At 35.4% G+C, this 22483-nt stretch overlaps 1 protein-coding gene across 1 annotated transcript; it reads left to right on the top strand.

Moving 5' to 3' along the window:
• Window positions 1-13835: 13835 nt before the first annotated feature.
• TPPJ (Haloacid dehalogenase-like hydrolase (HAD) superfamily protein) lies at window positions 13836-16572 on the top strand. The gene is made up of 10 exons (XM_088255692.1): window positions 13836-14083; window positions 14231-14534; window positions 14640-14780; window positions 14882-14953; window positions 15074-15166; window positions 15277-15435; window positions 15580-15657; window positions 15794-15934; window positions 16022-16114; window positions 16216-16572. The coding sequence occupies exons 2-10, from the start codon at window positions 14247-14249 to the stop codon at window positions 16282-16284; spliced, it is 1134 nt and encodes a 377-aa protein (XP_088111818.1). The 5' UTR covers window positions 13836-14083; window positions 14231-14246; the 3' UTR covers window positions 16285-16572.
• The last annotated feature ends 5911 nt before the right edge of the window (window positions 16573-22483 follow it).

Here is a 22483-nt window from a genome sequence, read left to right as displayed (position 1 = left end):
ATAAAACAAAATTGTGTAGCCATCTAAAAGTGACTAAATAGATAGACGAACATAATACTTTTAACAAACCCTGAAATGTTCATGATGATAACCTCTTTGCGAATTTTAATGAATACTAATTCGTTTGATTTTCCTCTTTCATCCACAGGATGTCTCGTTTCAAATCTTTACAAATAATTAAACATTGATGTGATGATGAGGATGTCACTACAATTAACTTCCAGTAAATTATGAACAAATACTACATATGTGGTTATTAGCTTTATAATCCCCATACTTTTAGATAAAGTAAGGTGAGTTTTAGTTGATTTTGGTTTTAATAATTATAGTTTAATGAGGACAAGGATGCTGTCCACTTGGAAGTCCATCATACCTACTTGGACCTTATGTGGAAGGTCCCAGGACATTCACATCATCAACTGTTTCAGTTAGAAAATTGGTTAACGGATATGCCAAAGCAAAAAAGAAAAAGTAGGGTTTTATCCCAAATCCAGCTTCATCTTACCTTTTTCACCAAATGATAACAAGGATTTCAAAAGCTTGATTGATGCTCAAATCCAAAATGAAGATAAAGAGGGGAAAAATTAACACATGGAAGGTTGCAGCAGCCCAAGCCATCAAAGGCACACGATAAAAAGGATCTCAGGAACTGCCTCCAAATGACAAGAAGATATAGTTCTCTAGCCATGTCGACAAAAATTGGACTTATATGCCGACTATAGGTTAAATTATTAAGATAAGGCACTGCCCATCATGATGATGAAGATGATCATGAGAATTGTGTCATCTATAGTATCAGTACGATTCATAATTAATCAAAATCATGATGATCAATCACTAAGTGTTGCAAAGGGAGGGATAAGGACTAAGCTTCAATTAAAGGGCCCAGATCTTAAATTGTATATGTCCCAATGATTGTCGTCCTACATGCAATGTAACTAATTGTTCGTACTAATTCGTCGTTTAACCATTTGATTATCATCCTGAATATTTCTGAATTAACTCAAAGTTAAGCCCCACATGTTGGAATCCAAGGAAGTTCCATGCATGCATACATACATGCATACATACGTTAGTGCACTGGCGGTTTTACATAATTCGAAATTGAGTATTCTAGGTGTATTTTTTTTTTATGATGATTAATGAAATTCACTTGTATACCGTTGAGTTTAGTATATAAAGTTTGCCTAATCGGCTTTCAAATTATGGATCAGCCACTACGTTAGTAGGAGAATTATGTATATATAAGAATCGTCAACCATTTAAGTAAGAGAAACTTATTATTGTGTGTGAAATTTATTGGTTAGTAAGAAATTTCCAGGTCAAGTAGTTGATGTTTCTTTCTCTTGTATATATAAACAAACAATTTACCTGGTATTTACTATATCAAATAATATTTTTATATGCACGAAATCTAAGCCATGGTTGTCCTTGAATAAAGTACCTTGTGAGCACAAAAGTACGTGTAATCTAAATAAGAGCAATTCTAATTTGGTGGGATGCTGATAATATTCATAGTCATTAATTTCTTTACATTGTTTGGTTCCAGGATCTTTCCCAATCATTAAAGCATTAGAAAAAGGTGAAGAAAAGATAAACCTAACAAAAGAAAAAGAAAAGTATATATGATAAAAAAAAGAAGAGCGTATATGCGATAGGGGTGGTAGAAAAAGAGCCAAGACGAACAAATAATAAATGAAATGTGACACGATCCTGTGAACATTATCAAAGCTTTTAGGGTTCCGTTTTGCAATTTGCTAAGCTTCCTCCGAAACTATTTGCTTTATTGGTGAATATATCACTACAGTTAATTAACTAAAACTATTTGTTGATCAATGTAGATGTTCATGATTGTACTTTGAGATGCAAAATTTGGAATAAATTATGTGGGAATTTTTATATTCTCTTTAAAAGTTTCCACTTAAGATCTATTAATAGATCTATTAATAGATATTTTGGTTTAGGACATTGCTTCCCTCTTTCCTTATAAAGTAGGAATTACTACTTCCTGCAAATCACAATTTGACATATATGTAAAGCTGTGATTGGCAAGAAAATAGGAGTTCCTACTTCCAGGGAAGGAGACAAGTATTTTCCTTTGGATTACTGGGACTTAGTCGGTCTCTATTTTATTGGAGGAGGTCCATCGTTCTAATCATGGGCGGAACCACACTAAGAACTACAGTGGGTTGTAGCCCAGTGTGGTTTTTTCAGGAAAAAAATATAAAACCTATATATTTAACTTGTTTTCAATATCAGCCCAATATATATTAACTTATTAAAGCCCAAAAGAGTCTAATTTTTATTTATTTATAAATTTAGTTGGAGGGCAGCAATAAAAATACACATCAAAATAGGTTCACTTTCAGTTATGTTATTGAACATATTTTCATTTTGATCATATGTGTTTTTCAGTTACATTTAATACGTATTTGTTTTTTATAAAGAGCGATAGTATTTTATTAATAAGAGGAACATAAACATGTACAAAGCCACTATGGTGTTAAATCATATTTGGTTTATGTTAAAGCTTATTGAAAATTTAGTCTATGGAGCTATGAACTAGCGTTGTTTATATGATTTAATGTTTACTTTTATTTCTAGAAAGACTATAGAAATTGTAAGTACCAAATAAAATAATCATTAAATTTGAAGGTAATAACTTTAGCTAGCTCATCCGTTGAAAAATTTCTGGTTCCACCCTTGGTTCTAATTTTATGAATAAAAAATTAAAATATATATATTAAAAGATTAATTGGATTTGTGACCTTTGGTGGTGAAGTCTTTATATCTAGTTGAAAAAGAAAAACGACTAAGCATATATAAAATGCCTAGCTATATAAGAATGAGATCATATAATTAAAGAGGTGATGTATCCATAATCGTTAATGCTTTTTAGATATTATTTTATGATAAGCTAGTGTTTGTATTTCTTTTTTCAAAGATATCAACTAGATGTAGAGACATAAGTTGTGGTATAACTAGGATGTTCCAATACTATATAGGAATAAAGGGAAAGGAACATTATTATTTTCAATTTTACTGGGGTCCATGAACCGGCCCCAAATCCAAATGATCTCTTCTTCTTTTTTTCAGATTAATTGGGTGCCCTTGAATATTCTCATCTTCAAATCTTGCCATTGGCAAGGAGGGATTTTATATTTCATCTACTTATAGCAAAAGTTCGAAGATTGAAGTGGTGGAGCATTATAAGCCATGATAAAATTATTAAGTTATGCATGCAATTTGCATGCATAGTTCTTCATTAATGAATACGCATATATGCTAAAAGTTCAAGATATTGTTTTTGTTTTTTTTGTTACATTGGAGGGAAGAAACTCCAATGAAGTTTGATCTTGGGTGCCATGGGGGAGGAGGAATCCACCATTACTGTGGTGGGAACCTATTGGTCAAGATATTATTTTTAGAGATATTTAGTTATATATCAATTCTTAGCACTAAAACTATAAATAAACCTTACACCATTTAATTTCTATAAACAAACCCAAAAAATGATATCTGACCCTATTGAATTTAATTTTGATTATTAAATTACTTTGATGCCCTATTGAGTGTTTTGGATTTTTTTTATGAGGTTTTGAGGTTGAGTTTGTTTTAAGAAATCAATGATAGTTTTGTAATTTAAAAGAAATTAAAAGTCTTTTTGTTATGTTGTAAATGAGTTTTGGGTGTGTTTCTAAAGTCCATTTCATATAGGGTTTTTTTTATATAATTTGAGCTCCTATATTGAGTATAATAGTGAATCTCCCTTATTTTTAATACACATATGAAAATAGCTAGCACCATATACATACATGTATTGATTCTAAAACTCTCCATATATTTAGTAGGTGAATTTACCGACAACAAATATTATATCGTCATTATCATTCATGTGAGTTAAATAAGAGATCTCCTCCGAATCAAGTGAAGACAAATACTACTAAGTCAAAGACAAATTGATCTACTCGGTTGTCAATTAAATAAGTGAAAATATTCAATAGCAGCTAACTTAGAGCCGACATGAGAAATGTAGACGTAGAAATTAATTAAGTGCATGCAAAATTCATGCTATATATATATATATATATGTTCGTTTTGGGTTTATAATTCTTTGCCTTGAGCCCTAGAAAGGGATTGGTGGCCCAAAGACGTGTTATCTCATAATTCAACTAAGAGAAAAAAGTTTACGCGTAGGGTCCCATCCTAACCGAAAGTTTCAATGTTTCAAGATATGGTTAGGGACAGGTGGTAGTTATTTCCCTTTACCTGTCAACTGCCAAGTAGCTTGGCATACTTCCATGAAAATACATGTCTTCGAATCCAATGAAAAGATTTCGGGGCATCAATGGTTATTAACGTAGAACTTTTTTTTCTTTTAAGGAACTTTGAATTCGAATTAAGGTTTTGTGTTTTGACCAAGTTCTTATTAGTTCCCATTCAATCTAATCACTCTGTCTAATTTGATTTTTAGGCCAGCAATGTCGACCTAATTCATTTCAAAATCAGATGTTGACACTTTTAACTTATAGTAAGACACTTGAGTCACGGAAGACGTGAATTATTGAAAATATAAATTGGATGCTTTTGGTCAATTGGTATAAATGGGATGTTTTAATTCTCTTATGGTATTATATCAGCCGCAGTATCTACACGACCAACAACCACTTGCACTTTGATGTCACTCAACATATAGTGTCCGTGTATCGTGAAAACAAAATCTTGAAAGCGAAGCCTTGCATCATAATATATAATATCATGAGTTTCTGTATTTACTGACAATTAATTTTGAATTGAATATTGTAGTTTTATCATAACAAAGACAATGAAAATATATTATCGAAGACATGAATTCTCATATGGACCTAGTCGGTGTTTGATTGTGTGGTGAGGTGTATAGGTATCTAATCCGAATTCATTGGAACAACACAAGCGAAGACAAGAATTCAAGCAATATTGACCGATGGTTTTTTGGTCTAGTCGACCTCAATTTGTCATGATGCTGTTAGAAATTTCAAACACAAAACGAACAATGAAATTAATGACCAAGGTGATGTCTTTTCATTTCATTATATCCCAAGACAAAATATTGGTCCTCCTCTCATGGCCATACACGATACACCCACCAAAAGAAAACAACTAGTAGCTAATACTTTTCTCTATGCACCTTTACAAAATATACTTCTCTCTCTGGCAATTGGCTGTCAGCCAAACACTACCCCCTATTATTGTTATATGATTTGTCTTCAACATTCATAATTCTAGTTTTTTTTTATTCACCTTCTTTCTTCCACTTAAGTTATCGTAAAAAAAAGTTTACCTATATATGAATGGTTTGTAAATGCACGTTTGTCATGCACTTTTGCTCAAATCCTCGGACTCTGAATCAATTTGAGTATCTTTTTCGTTGTAACGACAATGCCATATTGGATGTTGACATAGTGTTATAACCACCCCATATTACAACACGTATACAATTATTAGGACACTAGAACTCGGATACGTGTTAGAGTTTGTGTGGATCCATGTGATGCTACAAATAACACACAAAGATGAATTGCTCCTTATAATGAATATGATAGTCTAGTTTTTAAGTGGGTCCCCTCTAGTCAACGGACACTTGTAAAACAGTAGGGCAACCCAAAAGGGTTGGTCATTTGCACGCGCAGAAAGAAGTGGGTCCTTGACATGCTGGAAGAGTTAGGACCCCATATCATTTCTGTATTATTTCCTTTCTTTTTTGATGTCGTTTTTCTTTCCCACTTTTCATCCACGGAAAATTGTATGTTACATTCCACAAAGACTCACACTCATTCTTGTAAATGCCGCCCATGACCACAAGATAATGTCGATCAACGACACGCATGGCAGTACATAATATACAATACGACGACACATCTAGGGTTGGAGACCAACTTCCCAGAACTTTCAGTTGTCAGTAGTCTTTGAGTGTAATTGAGTTCAGGCTGGCAATTTTCAGACCACATAAAATTGTGAGATGCAATACAAAGAGAGTTGATATTTTTGCAAAATGAAGAAGACGATCAATTAGTGGTCTCTGTAAATAATATTGATTGATTTCACAGTGCAGACAAGTGTTTCATGATGAACTGCAAAGGCTGATTCTTCTCTGTACTGAACACTTACACTAAGCATTGGCTGTGTCATGTCATGTCATGTGTGTTTATGTATAAGTCTTTGTTTTGGTTACGTAAACTCAAATTAATGTTTAATTCCATTCATTATAAGCTCAAAGATATATTTCTATGTCAAGGATGTCCTCGTTGTAAGAAAACTGCACAAATCCTTTCTAGGGAATGATCGGAAAAATCTATGTTTTGGGCAATTCTTAAAGGATTATCCTTGTAAAAAATCATCAGCATCCGAAGTTAATTAATTAATTTGTTAGTTCACGTGGCACAGTAAAATATGATAAGTGAGTCATTACATTGCTCTTGGACCACATTGGTTATTAGCTATACGAGGAACAATTATTTGTGCACGAAAACGTCAAGAAATGAACCTTAAAGTAGTAAAGTCTAAAACTCAAGTTACAAATGGAAAAAGTCAAATGATGCTATATAGAAATTAACTTGCCCTCCACGGAAGCAAATAATATATGCATGCACGACTGCATATGATCCTTAATTAATCTAGGTGCAATGCATATATAGTTGATTAATTAGAAAAAAAACAGTAGTCAAGCTAGACAAGGCACATTACATGTTCTGTTGACCTAATGCGAATTAGAAGCCATGTGCTATAAAGTAGAAAGAATCAAAATGTTTGATCAAAACACACTCAAACTCAATTCAATTCAGTTCATATTCCAATGACTTGGAGCCAAAGCAAATATATTCACCTCGTGACATCGTACTTGGAGTATCAAAAACATTTCTTTTATCTTTCTTAGACACTGAAACAATACCACGAAGAAAACAACACATACATAAGGACTTGCGTTGTGTTGTTGACAGCAGAAAAAAGACACCAATAATACAGACACTGAACTATGTGCGAGAGAGATTCTTAATTGTACTCTATTATTCTGGGATTCCGTCGAGCACCAAAGACTCTATGGCTTTCGCTTGCTTAACATATGTGGCCCTGATCTGGCCCCACGTAGTAACGTACAAGCTCTGCCTGGGCGCCGCGTGTCGACATCTGATACTTGTCTCTGGGAAAAGGCTGGGCTAAGCTAGTTGATGATGAATTAAAAAGGGATGCTTGGGCACACGAGTGGTGTCTGGGGTGGAACACAACAGCGTGCGTGGCTATTGTCCCTACGGGAGGAACACAGGCCGGGGCCTATGTGCTTCTCCGTCGGACACGTCGGTTCTGATGCCATTTAGGGATCCGTAAATGTTTCTTGTTGTGTACACGGCAAACTGTTTTTTGGTTTTTTTTTTCTTAAAATTTATTTATTTCAATTTTTTACTGATCTTTTTGGTGAAAAGTTGAAACCTAAAGTTTTGAAAGGACGGCAAACAGCCAAATACAATTTATAGTTTAATCCTTGTTATGGGTCGAAATATGATGATTCATGAGTTAAAAGCAAATACAGGGACGATGATTCATCGAAAAAATAACAGACATGCATGCAGACATTGTTAAGAAAGACGATAAAAGCATAGATTTAGGCGAAGAACACGGAATCACTTTTGGATTGAGAAAAGGGTTTCTTTATACTTGGATTTTTGTTTTGTTTCATAGCATCTCTAACTCCAAAAGCCTGCTGCAGTAATAATTAAAGTATTAATGACAACAAAAATCTCCAGCCTCACAAGAATGTACATGTAATGTGAACATCTTTATAAGTTATAATTATAAAAGACCTTGTAATGTGAACATTGTTATAAATTAATAATACAAAGATATCTTCTAGATACGCATACATTGGAGACACAGACTTTTCGATATCAACTGATGTGGTAATGTTTCATAGACTACGGAAAAATGAGCTAAGATTAAAAACAAATGAAACATTATCACAACAGTTGATATTCGGAAGTTAATGTCTTTGGTATTCTAACGTAAAAAATTGTTAATATGTGATCATGATGTAATTAATACTGTTTTAAGCAGTATCAGTTAGAACGAAAATCCCCAGCCTCACAAGAACGTAATGTGAACATCCTTATAAGATATAATAATAAAAGACCATGTAATGTGAACATGGTTATAATAATACAAAGATACCCTCCAAATTCGATTTCATTAACACAACACATGCCATTACGGCAAAAAACTTTTGAATACCAACTATTGTGGTAGTGTTTTATTCATAACTGAAAATAAAGTTCAAAGTGCGCTCAAACTAAAAACAAATGAAATTGCCACAACAGTATTATTTCTTGTAAAAAATTGTTAATATGTGATGTGACCATGAGTCATCATCTCTTTCTATAATTCTCTGTGCTGCGAATCATAAGAAATCCACGAGATCCAACCACATATATTAATTAATGGTCTTTATTTAGACTAACAGCGAATAGCCCTTTTCCTCGCAAGAATCTTTTTTTATTCACATTCTTTGCATGCGATTTACCTTGATTTCATTGATTATGAGTACTTTCCTACACTAATTGCATTATTGGGCGCGCACACTCTCTCCAAAACACAAAACAATGGGAGAAATCTGAAAACTGGTTAAGCATTCCATGGTATGTGTTTGAAAAAACTTAAAGTATTGAGAGAGCAATTGACTAAGAGCATCTCCAACCGATATGTCAAAAGTGCCATATAGACATTTAACAGCTAGAAATAACATCTCACACACTCTAACCGATGTGTCAAAGCTGATGTGGAATGAAGGCTGAAGATTGAGATGTTATTTTTGACATCCCAAAAGCAAGATGTCAAATGAAGATTTTATTATTTTTTCTTTTCTATTCTTTTTAATTAAAAATAAATTAACACTAAAATATAATAAAATAATAATTTAATTTGACATATTGGGTGGAGTGTAAAGCTATGTAAGATGTCAAATTGCCACATCAGCCATCAAATTTAAATTTGATGTTTGGTATTTGACATCTCCCTTGGAGATGCTCTGAGACTACATTAAATACATGCATTAAGTTCTGGGATTATTATTTTTTTAACATGTTCAACAACAAAAAAATAAATAAAAGGAAAACGAAAAAAGAAAGTTTAGAAGAAAAGGATTTTGTGAGAACAGTTTCAAGTTCTCAGGCTAGATCATACAAAGAGAATGAATCAAATTGGGTGTAGAGGACCAAAAAAATAACAAATTAGGTCGCTCTCTCGCTATGTGAGGAGAGCCGTGCGTCATTTTTAGGGTTTCTCTCACGTTCAGCCGTCGTTGCTCCCTTGATTTGCTAGCGATTATCGTCGTCATCCCCAATCGTCGCCCTATTACCTTCTGTGTTGGCTTCGATCTCGTTTTCTCCCTCAGTTATCCGTTGGTTGCTCCTCTATGTGCGTCGTTTTGGTCTAGTGGAATTTGATTCGAGGTTGGATTGTTATTCTTTGATTGGACTTCGCATTTAGGGCTTTGCCTTAGTGTCGTCCTTGGGACTATTGTTCACGGCTAGGGCCATCTACCCTAGTGTCGTCACTTCATTCGATCGATTGCCTGGGGTCTGTTGTTGGGTATCGTCTGCCTTAGTGTCGCTAACTTCCTTGTTCTGTGTGGCTCCGTCTCCGTTTCTACCCTCTCGGTTGCATGTGGCGTGTAGTTCTCGGCTCTTGCATGGTTGTGTGGCCGTGTGGGTCTGCAGCCTTCATGGAAGCTTAGTGTGACAGTTGCAAAAGGTGCCGGTGGTGCAGGCTGAGAGTTTAATGGTCGTTGGCTTCTACGAGTTCTTGGCTTAAATGGGTCTAGTGCTCTCTAGGATCCTTGGTGTTGGGCATGATTTTTAGTGGATAGGGCTGTTAGTGGCAATCTCTATTCCCATCTCTTCGAGTTCTTTTGTGGTGGGGATCTGGCATTCGGGTGGTGTTAGAGCCTTCGGGTAACACTATGACCTCTCGAATTCTCCTGGGGGATACAGAATTTGCATCAACGAGTTTGCTGAAATGGTGACGGAGACCAACCTTGAGGGGTCTCCCAATTCTCCTTGATGTGTTTGTTGGAACGTTTGTAGGCTTGGCATTCGATAAACATTCCTACTATGATGCTCTTCCATTGGAAGTTCGTCATGCTAAGAGGCTAATCTTGATCCCCCATGCCTTGTTGGTTAGGGGTCTAGATTAAGATTCATGGAGTTGGTATTTGTACTTCTGCTGGCTATGTTCTATAGCTCATAGTACGTCATTCTGTACATTGAATTATGCTTGCATATGAGTTTTTGTTTGATAGTCTTATATTGTGGTGGGTTGTTTTTTGCGGGTTTTGGAGTTGTGCTTTGTTTTGTCTATCTTCTTTTGGGTTCTTTGTCGACTCATAAAGTTGGTACTGCTACTTCTGCTGGCTATGTTTTGTCGCTCACAGCACGTCGTTCTGTACATCGAACTATGCGTGCATAAGAGTTTTTCTTTGACAGTCTTACGTTGTGGTAGGTTGTTTTTTGGAGGGCTTGGAGATGTGCTTTGTTTTGTCTGTTTTCTTTCGGGATCTTTGTAGTGGTCCAAATTGGCATGTGTCGGACTCTCTTATTAGTCCATGGCATGTGTGGTACTCTTTCCTACCCTGGAGTTTGTCCTAAGTGGTTTTTCTATGATGGTTTTAACAAGGCCACTGTTTTGTACCGGTATTTGTATGTCTCTTTGGCTTGTAAATGAAATCCTTTTCTCTAAAAAAAAAAACAAACAAACAAACACAAAAACGGTATGCATTTCATTCCAAATTGGGCTATGTTTCGACTGGCGATGATGTCCACGATCTAATGTGGGAAAAGATGTAAACTCACTCTAGAGTAATCTCACTTCTTTCAACAATTCTCAATAGAGAATCCCCAATACACCCAAAAGCTCACAATCTCTAAGATCTTTAAGGACATGTTTGGCATCGTACTAAAAAAAATGAACTCAAATATCATGATTTTTTTTTAAAACATGAGTTTTTAAAGCATAGCCCGCATTCCCAATTACCATGGTAGAGGAAGCCAGCTTGTGGGCAATAATGCTTACTGCCTTCAGTTAATTCATGACAAGATGCATCTCATTTTCTTCCACCTTTAACCAGCGGCAATTTCGTTTGTATGGACGTCTTTCAGTCCACATGACGTCTGGTCATTGGTGTACGAATATTTGCTTCCACACTCCTTATGATAGAAAGCATGATGTTTAGTTTTTGTTGCTCTAAACCTTGTGTATATTGGGTACTAATTTCAAAATAGCTTGTGGATCTTAAGGAAGTTGCTGGTGGAGGTATAGGAATGAGGTGTAAAGGCTAGACTTCATGAATATAAGAAGGGTTAATTGGTGATTTTCCCCCTGAACTTGTACCTAATTTTTGATTTACCCCCTATCCTTTATTTTTAGAAAATTAAGGATATGAAACTCTTTTTTTGGCCAATTTCCCCCCTGCTGTCCAAATCTAGAACATTTCATCCAATTTGCCGTTAAATATGAGGGCAAAATTGTCATTTTGTACATTAAAAATAAATGAAAAATGAAAAATGAAAAATGAAAAATGAAATAAAAAAAATGAAAATTGAAATAATACTCCTCTCTCTCTCTCTCTCTCTCTCTCACTCAGAATCATGGACATTGATAGAAAATGAGGTAATTTTCAAGCTCTTTCTTGTTTTGAGACTTTGAAACTTCAATTTTTGTTTAATGGGTTTGGGGTTTGAGGTTTGGAGGACTAGTTCACGTAGTAGGGGAAATTTAGTTGGAAGCTTTCACCTTGGGTTGGAGTGCTCACTGAGCTTAGAGTTTTATAGCTGCCTTACAATGAACTTAAGTTGATTTTGTGAAGTTGATTTTGGGGTGGTCTGGGGGTGGATCTCAAGTGGGGATGGGTCTCTGCTGGTGGGGGGAGAGAGAGAGAGAGAGAGAGAGAGAGAGAGAGAGAGAGAGATTTGAGGGTGGTGGAGATGGAAGGGGAAGGAGGGGAAAGGGAAGGGGAAGAGGAGGGGAAATGGAAGGGAAGAGGAGGAAGGAGATAGATCAGAGGGGGAGGGTGGGGGAGATGGAATGGGAAGGAGAATAAGGGGAAGAGGAGGAGGAAGGAGAAGGAGGACTCGGTTCTTCAGGTTGGGGGGAGGGGGGTTGGCTCTAGGTTTACTCTTTTTCTTCAATTTCTTCCAAAAATAATAATTTTTTAAAATAATTTAACTGAAAATTGGATGAAATGTTGAGGATTTAGACGGTAGAGGGGAAATTGGCAAAAAAGAAGAAGTTTATATCCTTAATTTTCTAAAAAAAAGAATAAAGAGTGAATCGAAAGCTAGGTACAAGTTCAGGGGGCAAATCACCAGTTAATCCTTATAAGAATAAAAGGTTTAATAAATAGATAAGATGAAAATAAAACCGACACACCGATGAAGCAGAATCTGAGAAAGGAGGGACATAAAAGAGAGAAAAAAAAAAAGAGAGGAAGAAAAAGAGAAATTTGAGAAAGAATCAGAGTTGGGTGTTTACAAGTTTGCACCAAAGCTTCAAAGGTTCACCATCATTATTTGTAGCAACATTGGATGCACCTGAATTTTTAGCTTTTTTCTTGTTATGTTTCTCCTTCCATTTTGGTTTTTTTGGGTATTTACAACCACACTTACATCAATATGGTCTATCCTTAGATTTAGATTCCCATTTGTTATACGTGGTTCGGTATTTCATTTTGTTGATCAAACTCCCATTTGTTATTCGCTGTGTCCATTAAAACTATCAATGACTTTAGCGTTTCTTGTATCAAGAGTAGCTCACAATATGCACTTGTAGTGATTTTAATATTATGAATGAATAATCGAAAAGACAAACTAGCAATTAGTCTAATGTTACTTCTCTTCTTAACATTGGATGAGACTACAAGTCCGAATTCTGTATCCTATTGGCAAACATGAGTTATAAGCTTAATCCCAAATTCTATGTTGAGGTTTTAGCTACTGATCTCTGTAGTTTAGGTAAACCCAGAATGGGTTGCTATTGATTGTTTAGTACTTTGGGTTTCGGTCATTATATAGAGTAATATAGGTGATTGCGATGTGTATGCCTATGTAAAGCCGACCCGTCCCCAACTTTGAAGTCAAATTGGAAAAGAAAAAAAGAACAAGCCCAAGCTGCTGGTTTTCATTTAACTTCATAATCAGGTAGGTATGAGTCGCTTGTTTTGAGTTCAAATTACAAGGGGCGTTCAAAGCCTCCCTATAGAAAAGGAATCGTTTACCAAATTGGGAGAGCGCCGTAAGCTTATGCTAGTTTTGAATTGGCCAGTGTCCAATTTTCCCCACTTGAAGTACATTTAAGGAAATTAAAAATAAAAACAGCTCCTCTCCAAACAAATCGATGGGTGGTTAGGCACACGTGGCAGAAGCCCACAAGGGGTGCGACTGCAAAGGAATGTCGGCCACGTGGCGTCAACTGTTACCTGGCTGTTACGGTGACGGCTGGGGACGGCGCCATAGGAGGAAGAAAAAGAAAAAGAAAAAGGGTATATTTTTTATACGTGCGTGCCTCTGGTGCAAATACGCAGAGAAAGAGAGAGAGAGATGGGTGGGGGTGGAGAGAGAGAGAGATTGTGGGGACCACCGATGGGGTGTGGTGTGGTGTGGTGGTGGTGGTGGCTCACATTGGGGATATCAGGGGATTGTGGGACCCATATCTTTTGGATGGGCCCTACGTCTCGGTGGGACCCACTTTTGGGGAGTTTTTTTGGTCTGGTTTGGAAGCATCCGGTTGCTGCCACTATAAATGGACCATTCCGGGCTCTGTCTCTCTCACATCCATACATACATACACTCCCTCTTACACTGTTTCTCTTCCTCTGAAAAACTTTGTGGCCTTCTTTTCTCTCTCTGTTTTGGATTTACAATAAATCCTCAATATCTTCAACCTCAGTCTCATATACACAAGAATACAGAGTGCTCTGTTTTCTCCTCTGTTTTTCTGTTCTTCCACACCAGCACCTGAGTCTGCTCTCTCACTCTTCTGAATCTGTTTGTTTCTTCTTTTGAAGGTACACCTTCTTCAAAAGTACCTTAAATTTCAAAAATGGGTTTGCTTTAGTTTTGGATTTGGTGAACTTTCAGGACCCCAAAAGACCGTAAAGATAAAGACTTTTTGTAATCTGTATTGACAAATGTGATTTTTGGGTTGTTTGCAGCGTGTTTTGATTAGATATGACGAAGCAGAATGTGGTAGTTTCCGATGCTGAAGCAGAAATCATGAACATGGCTATATCGGTGGCCGTTTCGAACTCTTCCATTTTCACGGCGGTGGCCGAAAAGCCTCCTGTGGGCCCGCCTGGGTACATCTCCATTTCCAGGAAGAGGTTCATGAACTTGAAGAATCTTGACAGCATCAATGGAGCTGAAAGAATCAACTCTTGGGTGGACTCAATGAGAGCTTCTTCTCCCACCCACTTAAAGTCCTCATCTTTTTTGAAAGAGGACCAGAGCTCATGGATTGTGAGTACTAAAATTGCTTCTCTCTTTCTTTTAGCAATCAGTTCAAGAATATATAGATTTTAGAGTATTGGGTTTTAATTTGTGATATTATTGATGGATGAACAGCTTCAGCACCCATCAGCCTTGGACATGTTTGAGCAGATTATTGATGCTTCCAAAGGCAAGCAAATCGTCATGTTCATGGACTACGATGGCACACTATCCCCCATAGTTGAAGACCCAGATCGAGCTTTCATGTCTGCTGCAGTAAGTAATTTCAATCTTGGTCTTTTTCTTTTCCCATATAATTTATTTATTTATTTATTTTTTCCCAGTCTTGGTTTCTTAACTTTTCTGTAAAAACACAGATGAGAAAGACAGTGAAGAAAGTGGCTAGATGTTTTCCCACTGCCATAGTGAGTGGAAGATGCAGAGATAAGGTACATTTATTTTCAAGCTGTTTTTAGTCACTGCCTGGCTTTTATTTCTCTTATCATTTTTATTTTTCTTGAATTAATTTTTAATTTTTTTTTCTTGTTCTGTAAATTTTGGAACTGTAGGTGTATAAATTTGTAAGGTTGGCAGAGCTGTACTACGCTGGTAGCCATGGTATGGACATTAAAGGTCCAGCCAAAGGTTCCAAATACAAGAAAGTAAGTGTCTTGTTTTATCACTGTCACCTAATCTCCTTGTCAGTTTTTCTTTTTTGCAATTTTTCCAAATAATTTATTCTTGTTTCTTTGCCTCCTTGATCACTCTTCAGGGCAGTCAAGGTGTTCTTTGCCAACCAGCAAGTGAATTTCTCCCAATGATTGATGAGGTTTACAAACTACTTGTTGAAAAGACCAAATCAACTCCTGGAGCCAAAGTGGAGAACAACAAGTTCTGCCTCTCTGTTCATTTTCGTTGCGTTGATGAAAAGGTATACGCACGTTTTTTTCAATTATTTTTTTAAATTATTCAACGACTGACTGTCGTCCACGAGAAGATCGCGTACACGTGCTTCTTTCGACTCAAAATGTGTTCTATTCATTAACATATCTGATTTGAACCAATGATATGACAGAAATGGAGTGAACTGTTCTTGCAAGTTAGATCCGTTTTGAAGGAGTACCCAAAGCTCAGACTTACCCAAGGAAGAAAGGTACGTGTGTGTCATGGCATCTAATTACTTGCCCCGCAGTCAATCTTCAAATTTCCATTTCCATTTATAAATTTTTGGGGTCAAGTGAGTAAGATAATGTGGTCTCACTGTCAATATTGCTACTCGTCTGACGCAGGTGCTGGAAATCCGTCCTACCATCAAATGGGACAAAGGCAAGGCTCTTGAATTTCTGCTAGAGTCACTAGGATATGCCAACTGCACCAATGTCTTTCCTGTTTATATCGGAGATGATCGAACGGATGAAGATGCATTTAAGGTATCCAATGTTTTTGGTTTTTAATTTCATAAAAATAAGGTTATTATACTTTTTAATTAAAGACTAATGACTTTCAACTGTTATCAGATATTAAGGGAAAGAGGACAAGGTTTTGGCATTCTCGTCTCAAAAATTCCAAAGGAAACCACCGCGACGTATTCTTTACAGGAACCAGCTGAGGTGAGGGTCCAGTAGTACTGTAGATGCCTTGTTGTACTTGTAACTTGTTTCTATCTTTTTACTTAATCCAAATTAATCTTTCATGTCTGTTAAATTTTCAGGTCATGGACTTTCTTCAGCGTTTGGTTGAGTGGAAACGACAGTCAATTCGGGCCCATTCCATGCTGTAAAGACTAAAGCGTAGAAGATATATAAATATATATATATATATATTCCTAATTCACCCTTCCAAGAATTGTTTAAAGGGGTGGTTAATTTAGTCAGATAATGTAATTTTCTGTTGAGGTTAAGTTTGAAAAGACAAGAAAAAGGAAAAAGAAAATTGTAACTTTTTCTTGGCTTCACTGCCTTGTACATTTTGTAACTATCCTGTACAAGGAAATATATATATATATATTTATGTATGTTTGTAACTCTGCAAGTTTCTAAATGCATAGTTGTCTTTATTTGTCTCTTTCCATTATTTGCTTGTCTTTTCATTGGACCTGGTTGACTCAGTATGATTCTTCACCAGAGCAATTTCTTCACCTCTCTTCGAGGGATATGATTTCCTTATTTCCGTTTTTTCCACTTACACTCCATTTTACTTTTTAATACTTTTTAATCAATTCAATTCTTTCTCTTTTCTATTCTTCCCTTACCTTACATTATTTTCTTTTTACTTCACTTTTATATTATTTCTTTTTCTATATACTTAATTTTCCAACTTGGACTCTATTTTCAGTATTTTTTTTCCTAATCAAGTAAGAAATTAAGTTGTTTTTTTCCCTTTTAATACTTTAAATGGAGTGTAAGGTGGAAAATTAAGTATAAAGAAAAAGAAATAATATAAAATTTAAGTAAAAAAGAAATTAATGTAGGGTAATGATAGAATAGGAAAGAGAAATAATAAAATTGATTAAAAAGTATTAAAAAGCAAAATGGAGTGTAAATGGAGAAAAGAGGAGTTGGGAAATCAGCTCCCTTCTTCAAACCCCCTTTTCTTAAGAAAATAGTCATCCATCATAGCATCGCCTTTAGAGGATTCAATTGAAAAATGATAACGAAGCTGTTGGTTATTAATTATACAAAGCAAAGTACAAACCAAATAAGTTGTTGTACATTATTTAAATGGTGGAGTATTAATATTTAAATCTCACAAAAACAATGTCTCAATGGTTTTAAGATTCCGTATTGCGAGCAAGGGTCTCGTAGCTTAAGTGGTTAACAATATTTATTCATATAGTTGAGATTTTAAGTTCATTTTCACCCTCCCTCAATATCTCTTGTATGAAAAAAAAAAAATTAGTACTGTGAGGGACACCTAATTTTATTTATTTATTTGTTGAAAATCAAATGACCACATACAAGAGTAAAATATGATTTTTTTTTATCACAAATGGTACACAAATTTTTTTTTTTTTTGGTCTAAACCATGAGGTGGTCCTGGATGGGCCCCAACTATGGGTGGCACCTTTAAGCCTTAACCACAACCCAGACTAATCCCCACTCAGACCGGGTCGGCCCGTAAGGGGTAAAGTGTTGGCCAAAGTGGTGACTCCGTACGAGAGCAAGGATCGAACCCCTGACCTCTCTTAAGGAATGAGAGTGCCGAACCACTCACACCAACCACCTTGGTTGGTACACAAACTTTTCAATTAATGTGATCCTTAATCTTTTGGTCCACAACAGATCAGTTTGGTCACTCGCCTCATGTTCCGTCAAAATCTTCATTAAGATTGTTTGCCTAACCAACTTTAAAGAGGTATTTTCGTCAAAATACGACCTATCCAACACCATATCACAAAGTAAAACTCACGTTTTTGGCTCAACAAGGTTATCCATTCTCCTTGATGGACCCATATATGTGAAACTTTAATTGGAGAGCATATGACATGGTTGAGCAAAAACGTAAGTTTTATGACTTAAATGAACTATATTTTGATAACAATATTCCTTTGAAGGGTGTCATGCAACTTACAAGTGACCAATTTAATGAAGGATCTGCTGAAATGCGACAATATGGACCAAATTAATGCGTAGACTGAAAGATCATTGCTTGATTTGACAGTTTGAGAACTAAAATGAGGACTTTTAAAAAGTTGAAGGAGCACATGTGCATGTATCTTACTTGTATATATCCAAAACAATATCACTTTGAGTTTAAAGGTTTAGTGGGAGATTTTCATCTAAATGAAGTACTACTTCATTGTACCTCGCATGTACCAATATGCATTTTTGTGGTTAATTTCTGCAACAAATATCAATATGTAATTAAGCTTATGAATCCCCAGTGGATAGACATTGACATATCTTGCATGCAAATTAACCAGCAGCTAGAAAATGCAAATCCTAGGGACAGCTAGATTCTAGCCTTAGTTACCCTTTGAAGTATCTATAATTTGAAGATAAGATTACACATCGAAACCCCATATTAGTGATTGGATCATTGGAGAGATTCAGGTTGTGAGAGGGCCCTCATTGACTATGATCCAAGATCCTACTTTGCCTTTAATCGCATGTACATGTCATGCTGAGTCAAAAGGATTAATAAGCTATGGATATTCTGGTTTTTATTTTTCTATTTTATAAAATCAAATTAGATAGATTTTAAAGGTTTGCAAAAGGTGATTTCAGACCCTTTTTTGTTTTTGTTTTTTGGTTTTAACCCCAAGCTACAACAAAGCTCTATTGTTCTTGATTAGTTGACCACAGATGGCACTGAAAAAGTATGCAGAAAAATTCATCATGTAAAAACAAATATATATATATATATATATATATATATATATATATATATATAATGCATGCATCAAGTTCAAAATGGTCACAATGTTGAAGAACTAAACACCTCCAAAACATTGGTTGATCGTACTTCACATGATCAATAATTGGTGTACCATGTTCAAGACCTAAACCCCTAAAAAACCTTGGTCACGATCAATTTTATTTTGCCATCTCCACATGATCAATAATTGGTGTACCATTAATTGCTTTTAAGATCGGGAGCAACTTCTTACCATTAATTGCTTTTAAGATTGTATTATGAGATCCATACTGATCAACAATGTCAGTTGATATTCCATGCCAACATATGCAAGAAATTTACGGTAACATTTCTTTCCTATATATAACATATCAAAATAAATTCTTTAATTTATGGTCTTTTTTTTCAATAAACAACTCATCTGATACGTGTAGATAACTGGATAACTGTAAGTAATTGATTGCTAAGAATCCCAATATGAGATCTACATCGATCAACGACATTTTTCCATGTATGTACTTATGGGCGATTGACTATAACACTTCTCTTTAATATTATGTCCCTTATAATTCAATTATATATCAAAAGGAAAATTCTATGATTCACTCATGGGATACATGCTAGAGTGCATTCATGGGATACATGCTTCCTTTTTCGCATACCATATAGATATATAGAACTATTAGATCTATCTACCTTTTCTCAGACACGAAAGAGAAAAGATATCTGATAATCGTACTTCACATGCTTTTGGAAATACCAACTAATAAAAGAAACAAACTCTTATTTTTATATAATAATTTATTATTATAAATAGAAACATGAGTTGGCAAACATACATACGTGAATTAAGATAATAGTAATTTGAAGCACTAATCATGTATGAATTGACTAGATATTATTTTACTCTCATGACCCGAAAAGCTGTGCCAATGTTGTTGAAAGAAGAAACATATTCAAATCAAAAGTCCTCGGAGGAGGATGGTATATACACGATCCTCATACCAAACCCCACATACCTACCTATATATGAAAACAAGCATATATATATATATATATATATATATTTCATGTTCATGTTCATGGGGTGTCATATAATTATTAGACCTATAAGAGGTTGAAAACATAGAGCCATTGCTAACAAACTACCTATTGGGTACCAAGATTTGAAGAAACCCCACCATGCATAGAGATGAATGGAACCTGTCTCATTTTAAGGGCTTCCATTTTTTTTTTTCTTTTTTTTTTTTTACTTTTGTAAGGAGACTGATGAGGAAGGTCATTACACTTTTTGGTTAGGTATGTGAAAGTGAAACCCACCACCCTCAAACTTTGTACGGGAATCTATATATATGGTTGAATGAGGAGTTGGAATCCACTTAAAAGAGGGTTTTGATGTGAAGAAAAAACACATAGATTTTCGAATAGAGACACGAACATGGCTCCAAAGGCCTTTGGAAAACCTCGGCTCCTTTTTCATACGTGGAAAGATGAAGTCCACTTGATGCAAAACCCCCCTATCATTGCTGCCTTAACTGAATTAAATATGAACTCTTTGCAAGCCTTCAATTATTGGTCATGAGAGAAAAAGCAAGGCAACACCCTTCCCCCAGCCCCAGCCCCAGCCCCAATGTGTCTCATTTTCAAGCTAAAAATCTCTCTTCCTTTTCTCTTAGTCTCCTCCATCATTCAGGTCTTCGGGAAAAGATACCTAGGTTAGATCTTGTTTGTAGCTACAGTTACATTCATATTATACAATAATATATATATATATATATATATATATATATATATATATATATATATATATATATATGTATGCATTATATTAGATATGGTCTGCACAAATCCTCTTGCTCCCACCAACCCAAACCACAAAATATAATAATAATATTGCATCCAATCAGTTCATGTGTAGTGATGTTCCAATTAATGTAAATTGTGGCCATTATTTATAAGAATATGCGATGGGATTAGTTTATAAGATAGCATGGGAAGGAAGCTTATGGCTCAGTGTTCATGTTAGCTAAACAATGGTCCTGAGTAGATACGTGTAGAGGAGCTTCTGTGTGCTTGGAATGGAGCTTTTTACACGTGTTTGGCCCTAGAGAATTGGTCCCCGCATTGAAGGTCGAGCCATAGAGGCGGTGGTCTGTCTTGGAAGTACACTATAAATAAACATATATATATATATATATATCGAAGTTATGGAGATGGAGATGGTAATGGTAATTGGTCGGGCATGACAAGCCCATTGGTCACATGGATTCACATGCGAGCCAGATGCCCTTTGCTCTGTAATTGTCATGGGGAAGCAGATGAAGAGGTCCTATGTGTATATAGGTCATTGGTCGAGCTTGTCAGAAGGCTCTTGACTGGTTTGAAAGAGATTGATGGAGGAGGAGGAGAAGGAATATATATGAATAATTGGTGTGTTTGTGTTTATGGGTCATTGGTGGTTCGAATATTGTACCGATTGCATGCATGAACGGTGCAATTCTTTTTTCTTTTCTTTTTTGAGTAGATGACGTATGAATAATAATGCATTTTCCTTGGCAATAATGCATTTTCCTTGCCAATGGGTCTAGTTAAAGGGCCTGACTTGCATAACAGTGGTTTTAGGTACGAATTCTCATATCATCTTGATAGTGTGTGGAAAAGAAACTTCCTTCCATTATTGTAGTACTTTAGACTATCACTTATATTAAAAAAATAATAAGTATAATGCAATTTTGCTTGGTAGAAGAGTCAATGATTGAATTATTTGAACTCCAAGTCCTTTCTTTCTTTAACATAGAATATGGAAGGAAGAGTCAAGAAGTGTCTCCTCACTCGTGGTCTCAATAAATGTGGCAAAGCAAAATCTAAAAACAAAAGAGAAAAAGACGACGAAGAACACACCATGAAGTCCATGACATTGATATAATTAATGGTTTTGTATTGTTCTTGGTGAAAAAGATCAATGGTCGATCCATTGCATTGGATGAGTAGGGTTTTTAGCAGCCAGGCTAAAAAGCAGTAATGTCTAGAACTTGTATAAGTAGACAATTGAGATTTGGCCATTCACTTCTCCCTAGATTCCTCCTAGCTATGAGTTCTATCTTGATAAATTAATAGCTTGGTTCAAATAATAACATTTTGTCTCTCCACATGGACAATACATATAAAATTAATACTTTATGTCAATTAATAAGCCACATGTAGTAAATTGGAGTTAAAATCTCGATATTCTAAACTACTCTAATATACATGAAGGGGTATGAACTCAAGTGCAATACAGCGAGCACATTGCTTTAGCTAATTTGCATAACCCACATTTGCTAGCAAATTGAAGCTTTGGAAAGAAAATAAAATAAAATAATATGAACAATTAAACAAGTCAAATATAATATTGTCACTTCTAAACACGTATGGATGCATTATTTTCCAAGAATTAATAAGTAATTTAAAGTATATATTAAAATGGACTATTTGGAAACTAGAAATTAAAATAAGAAAATAAACAGAATGAACTAAAAATCCCCTACTTTTAAATAAATTTAATAATCTATCAATTCCTAAGTTGATAGAGATCTTCATCCAGTCCCCAAGGGTTAATAATTTTATTGGAGAAGCTTACTCGA

The sequence above is a fragment of the Prunus avium genome, chromosome 6 (assembly GCF_965620075.1).
Source record: "Prunus avium chromosome 6, drPruAviu1.hap1.1, whole genome shotgun sequence".
NCBI classification, from domain to species: domain Eukaryota; kingdom Viridiplantae; phylum Streptophyta; class Magnoliopsida; order Rosales; family Rosaceae; genus Prunus; species Prunus avium.
This window is presented reverse-complemented; position numbering and strand designations above follow the sequence as displayed.

Coding starts and splice junctions, on each gene's coding strand:
- TPPJ (XM_088255692.1), top strand. CDS start 14,247: ATGACGAAGCAGAATGTGGTAGTTTCCGATGCTGAAGCAGAAATCATG. Junction 15,436..15,579: donor TTCGTTGCGTTGATGAAAAG/GTATACGCACGT, acceptor ATGATATGACAG/AAATGGAGTGAACTGTTCTT. Junction 15,658..15,793: donor GACTTACCCAAGGAAGAAAG/GTACGTGTGTGT, acceptor CGTCTGACGCAG/GTGCTGGAAATCCGTCCTAC.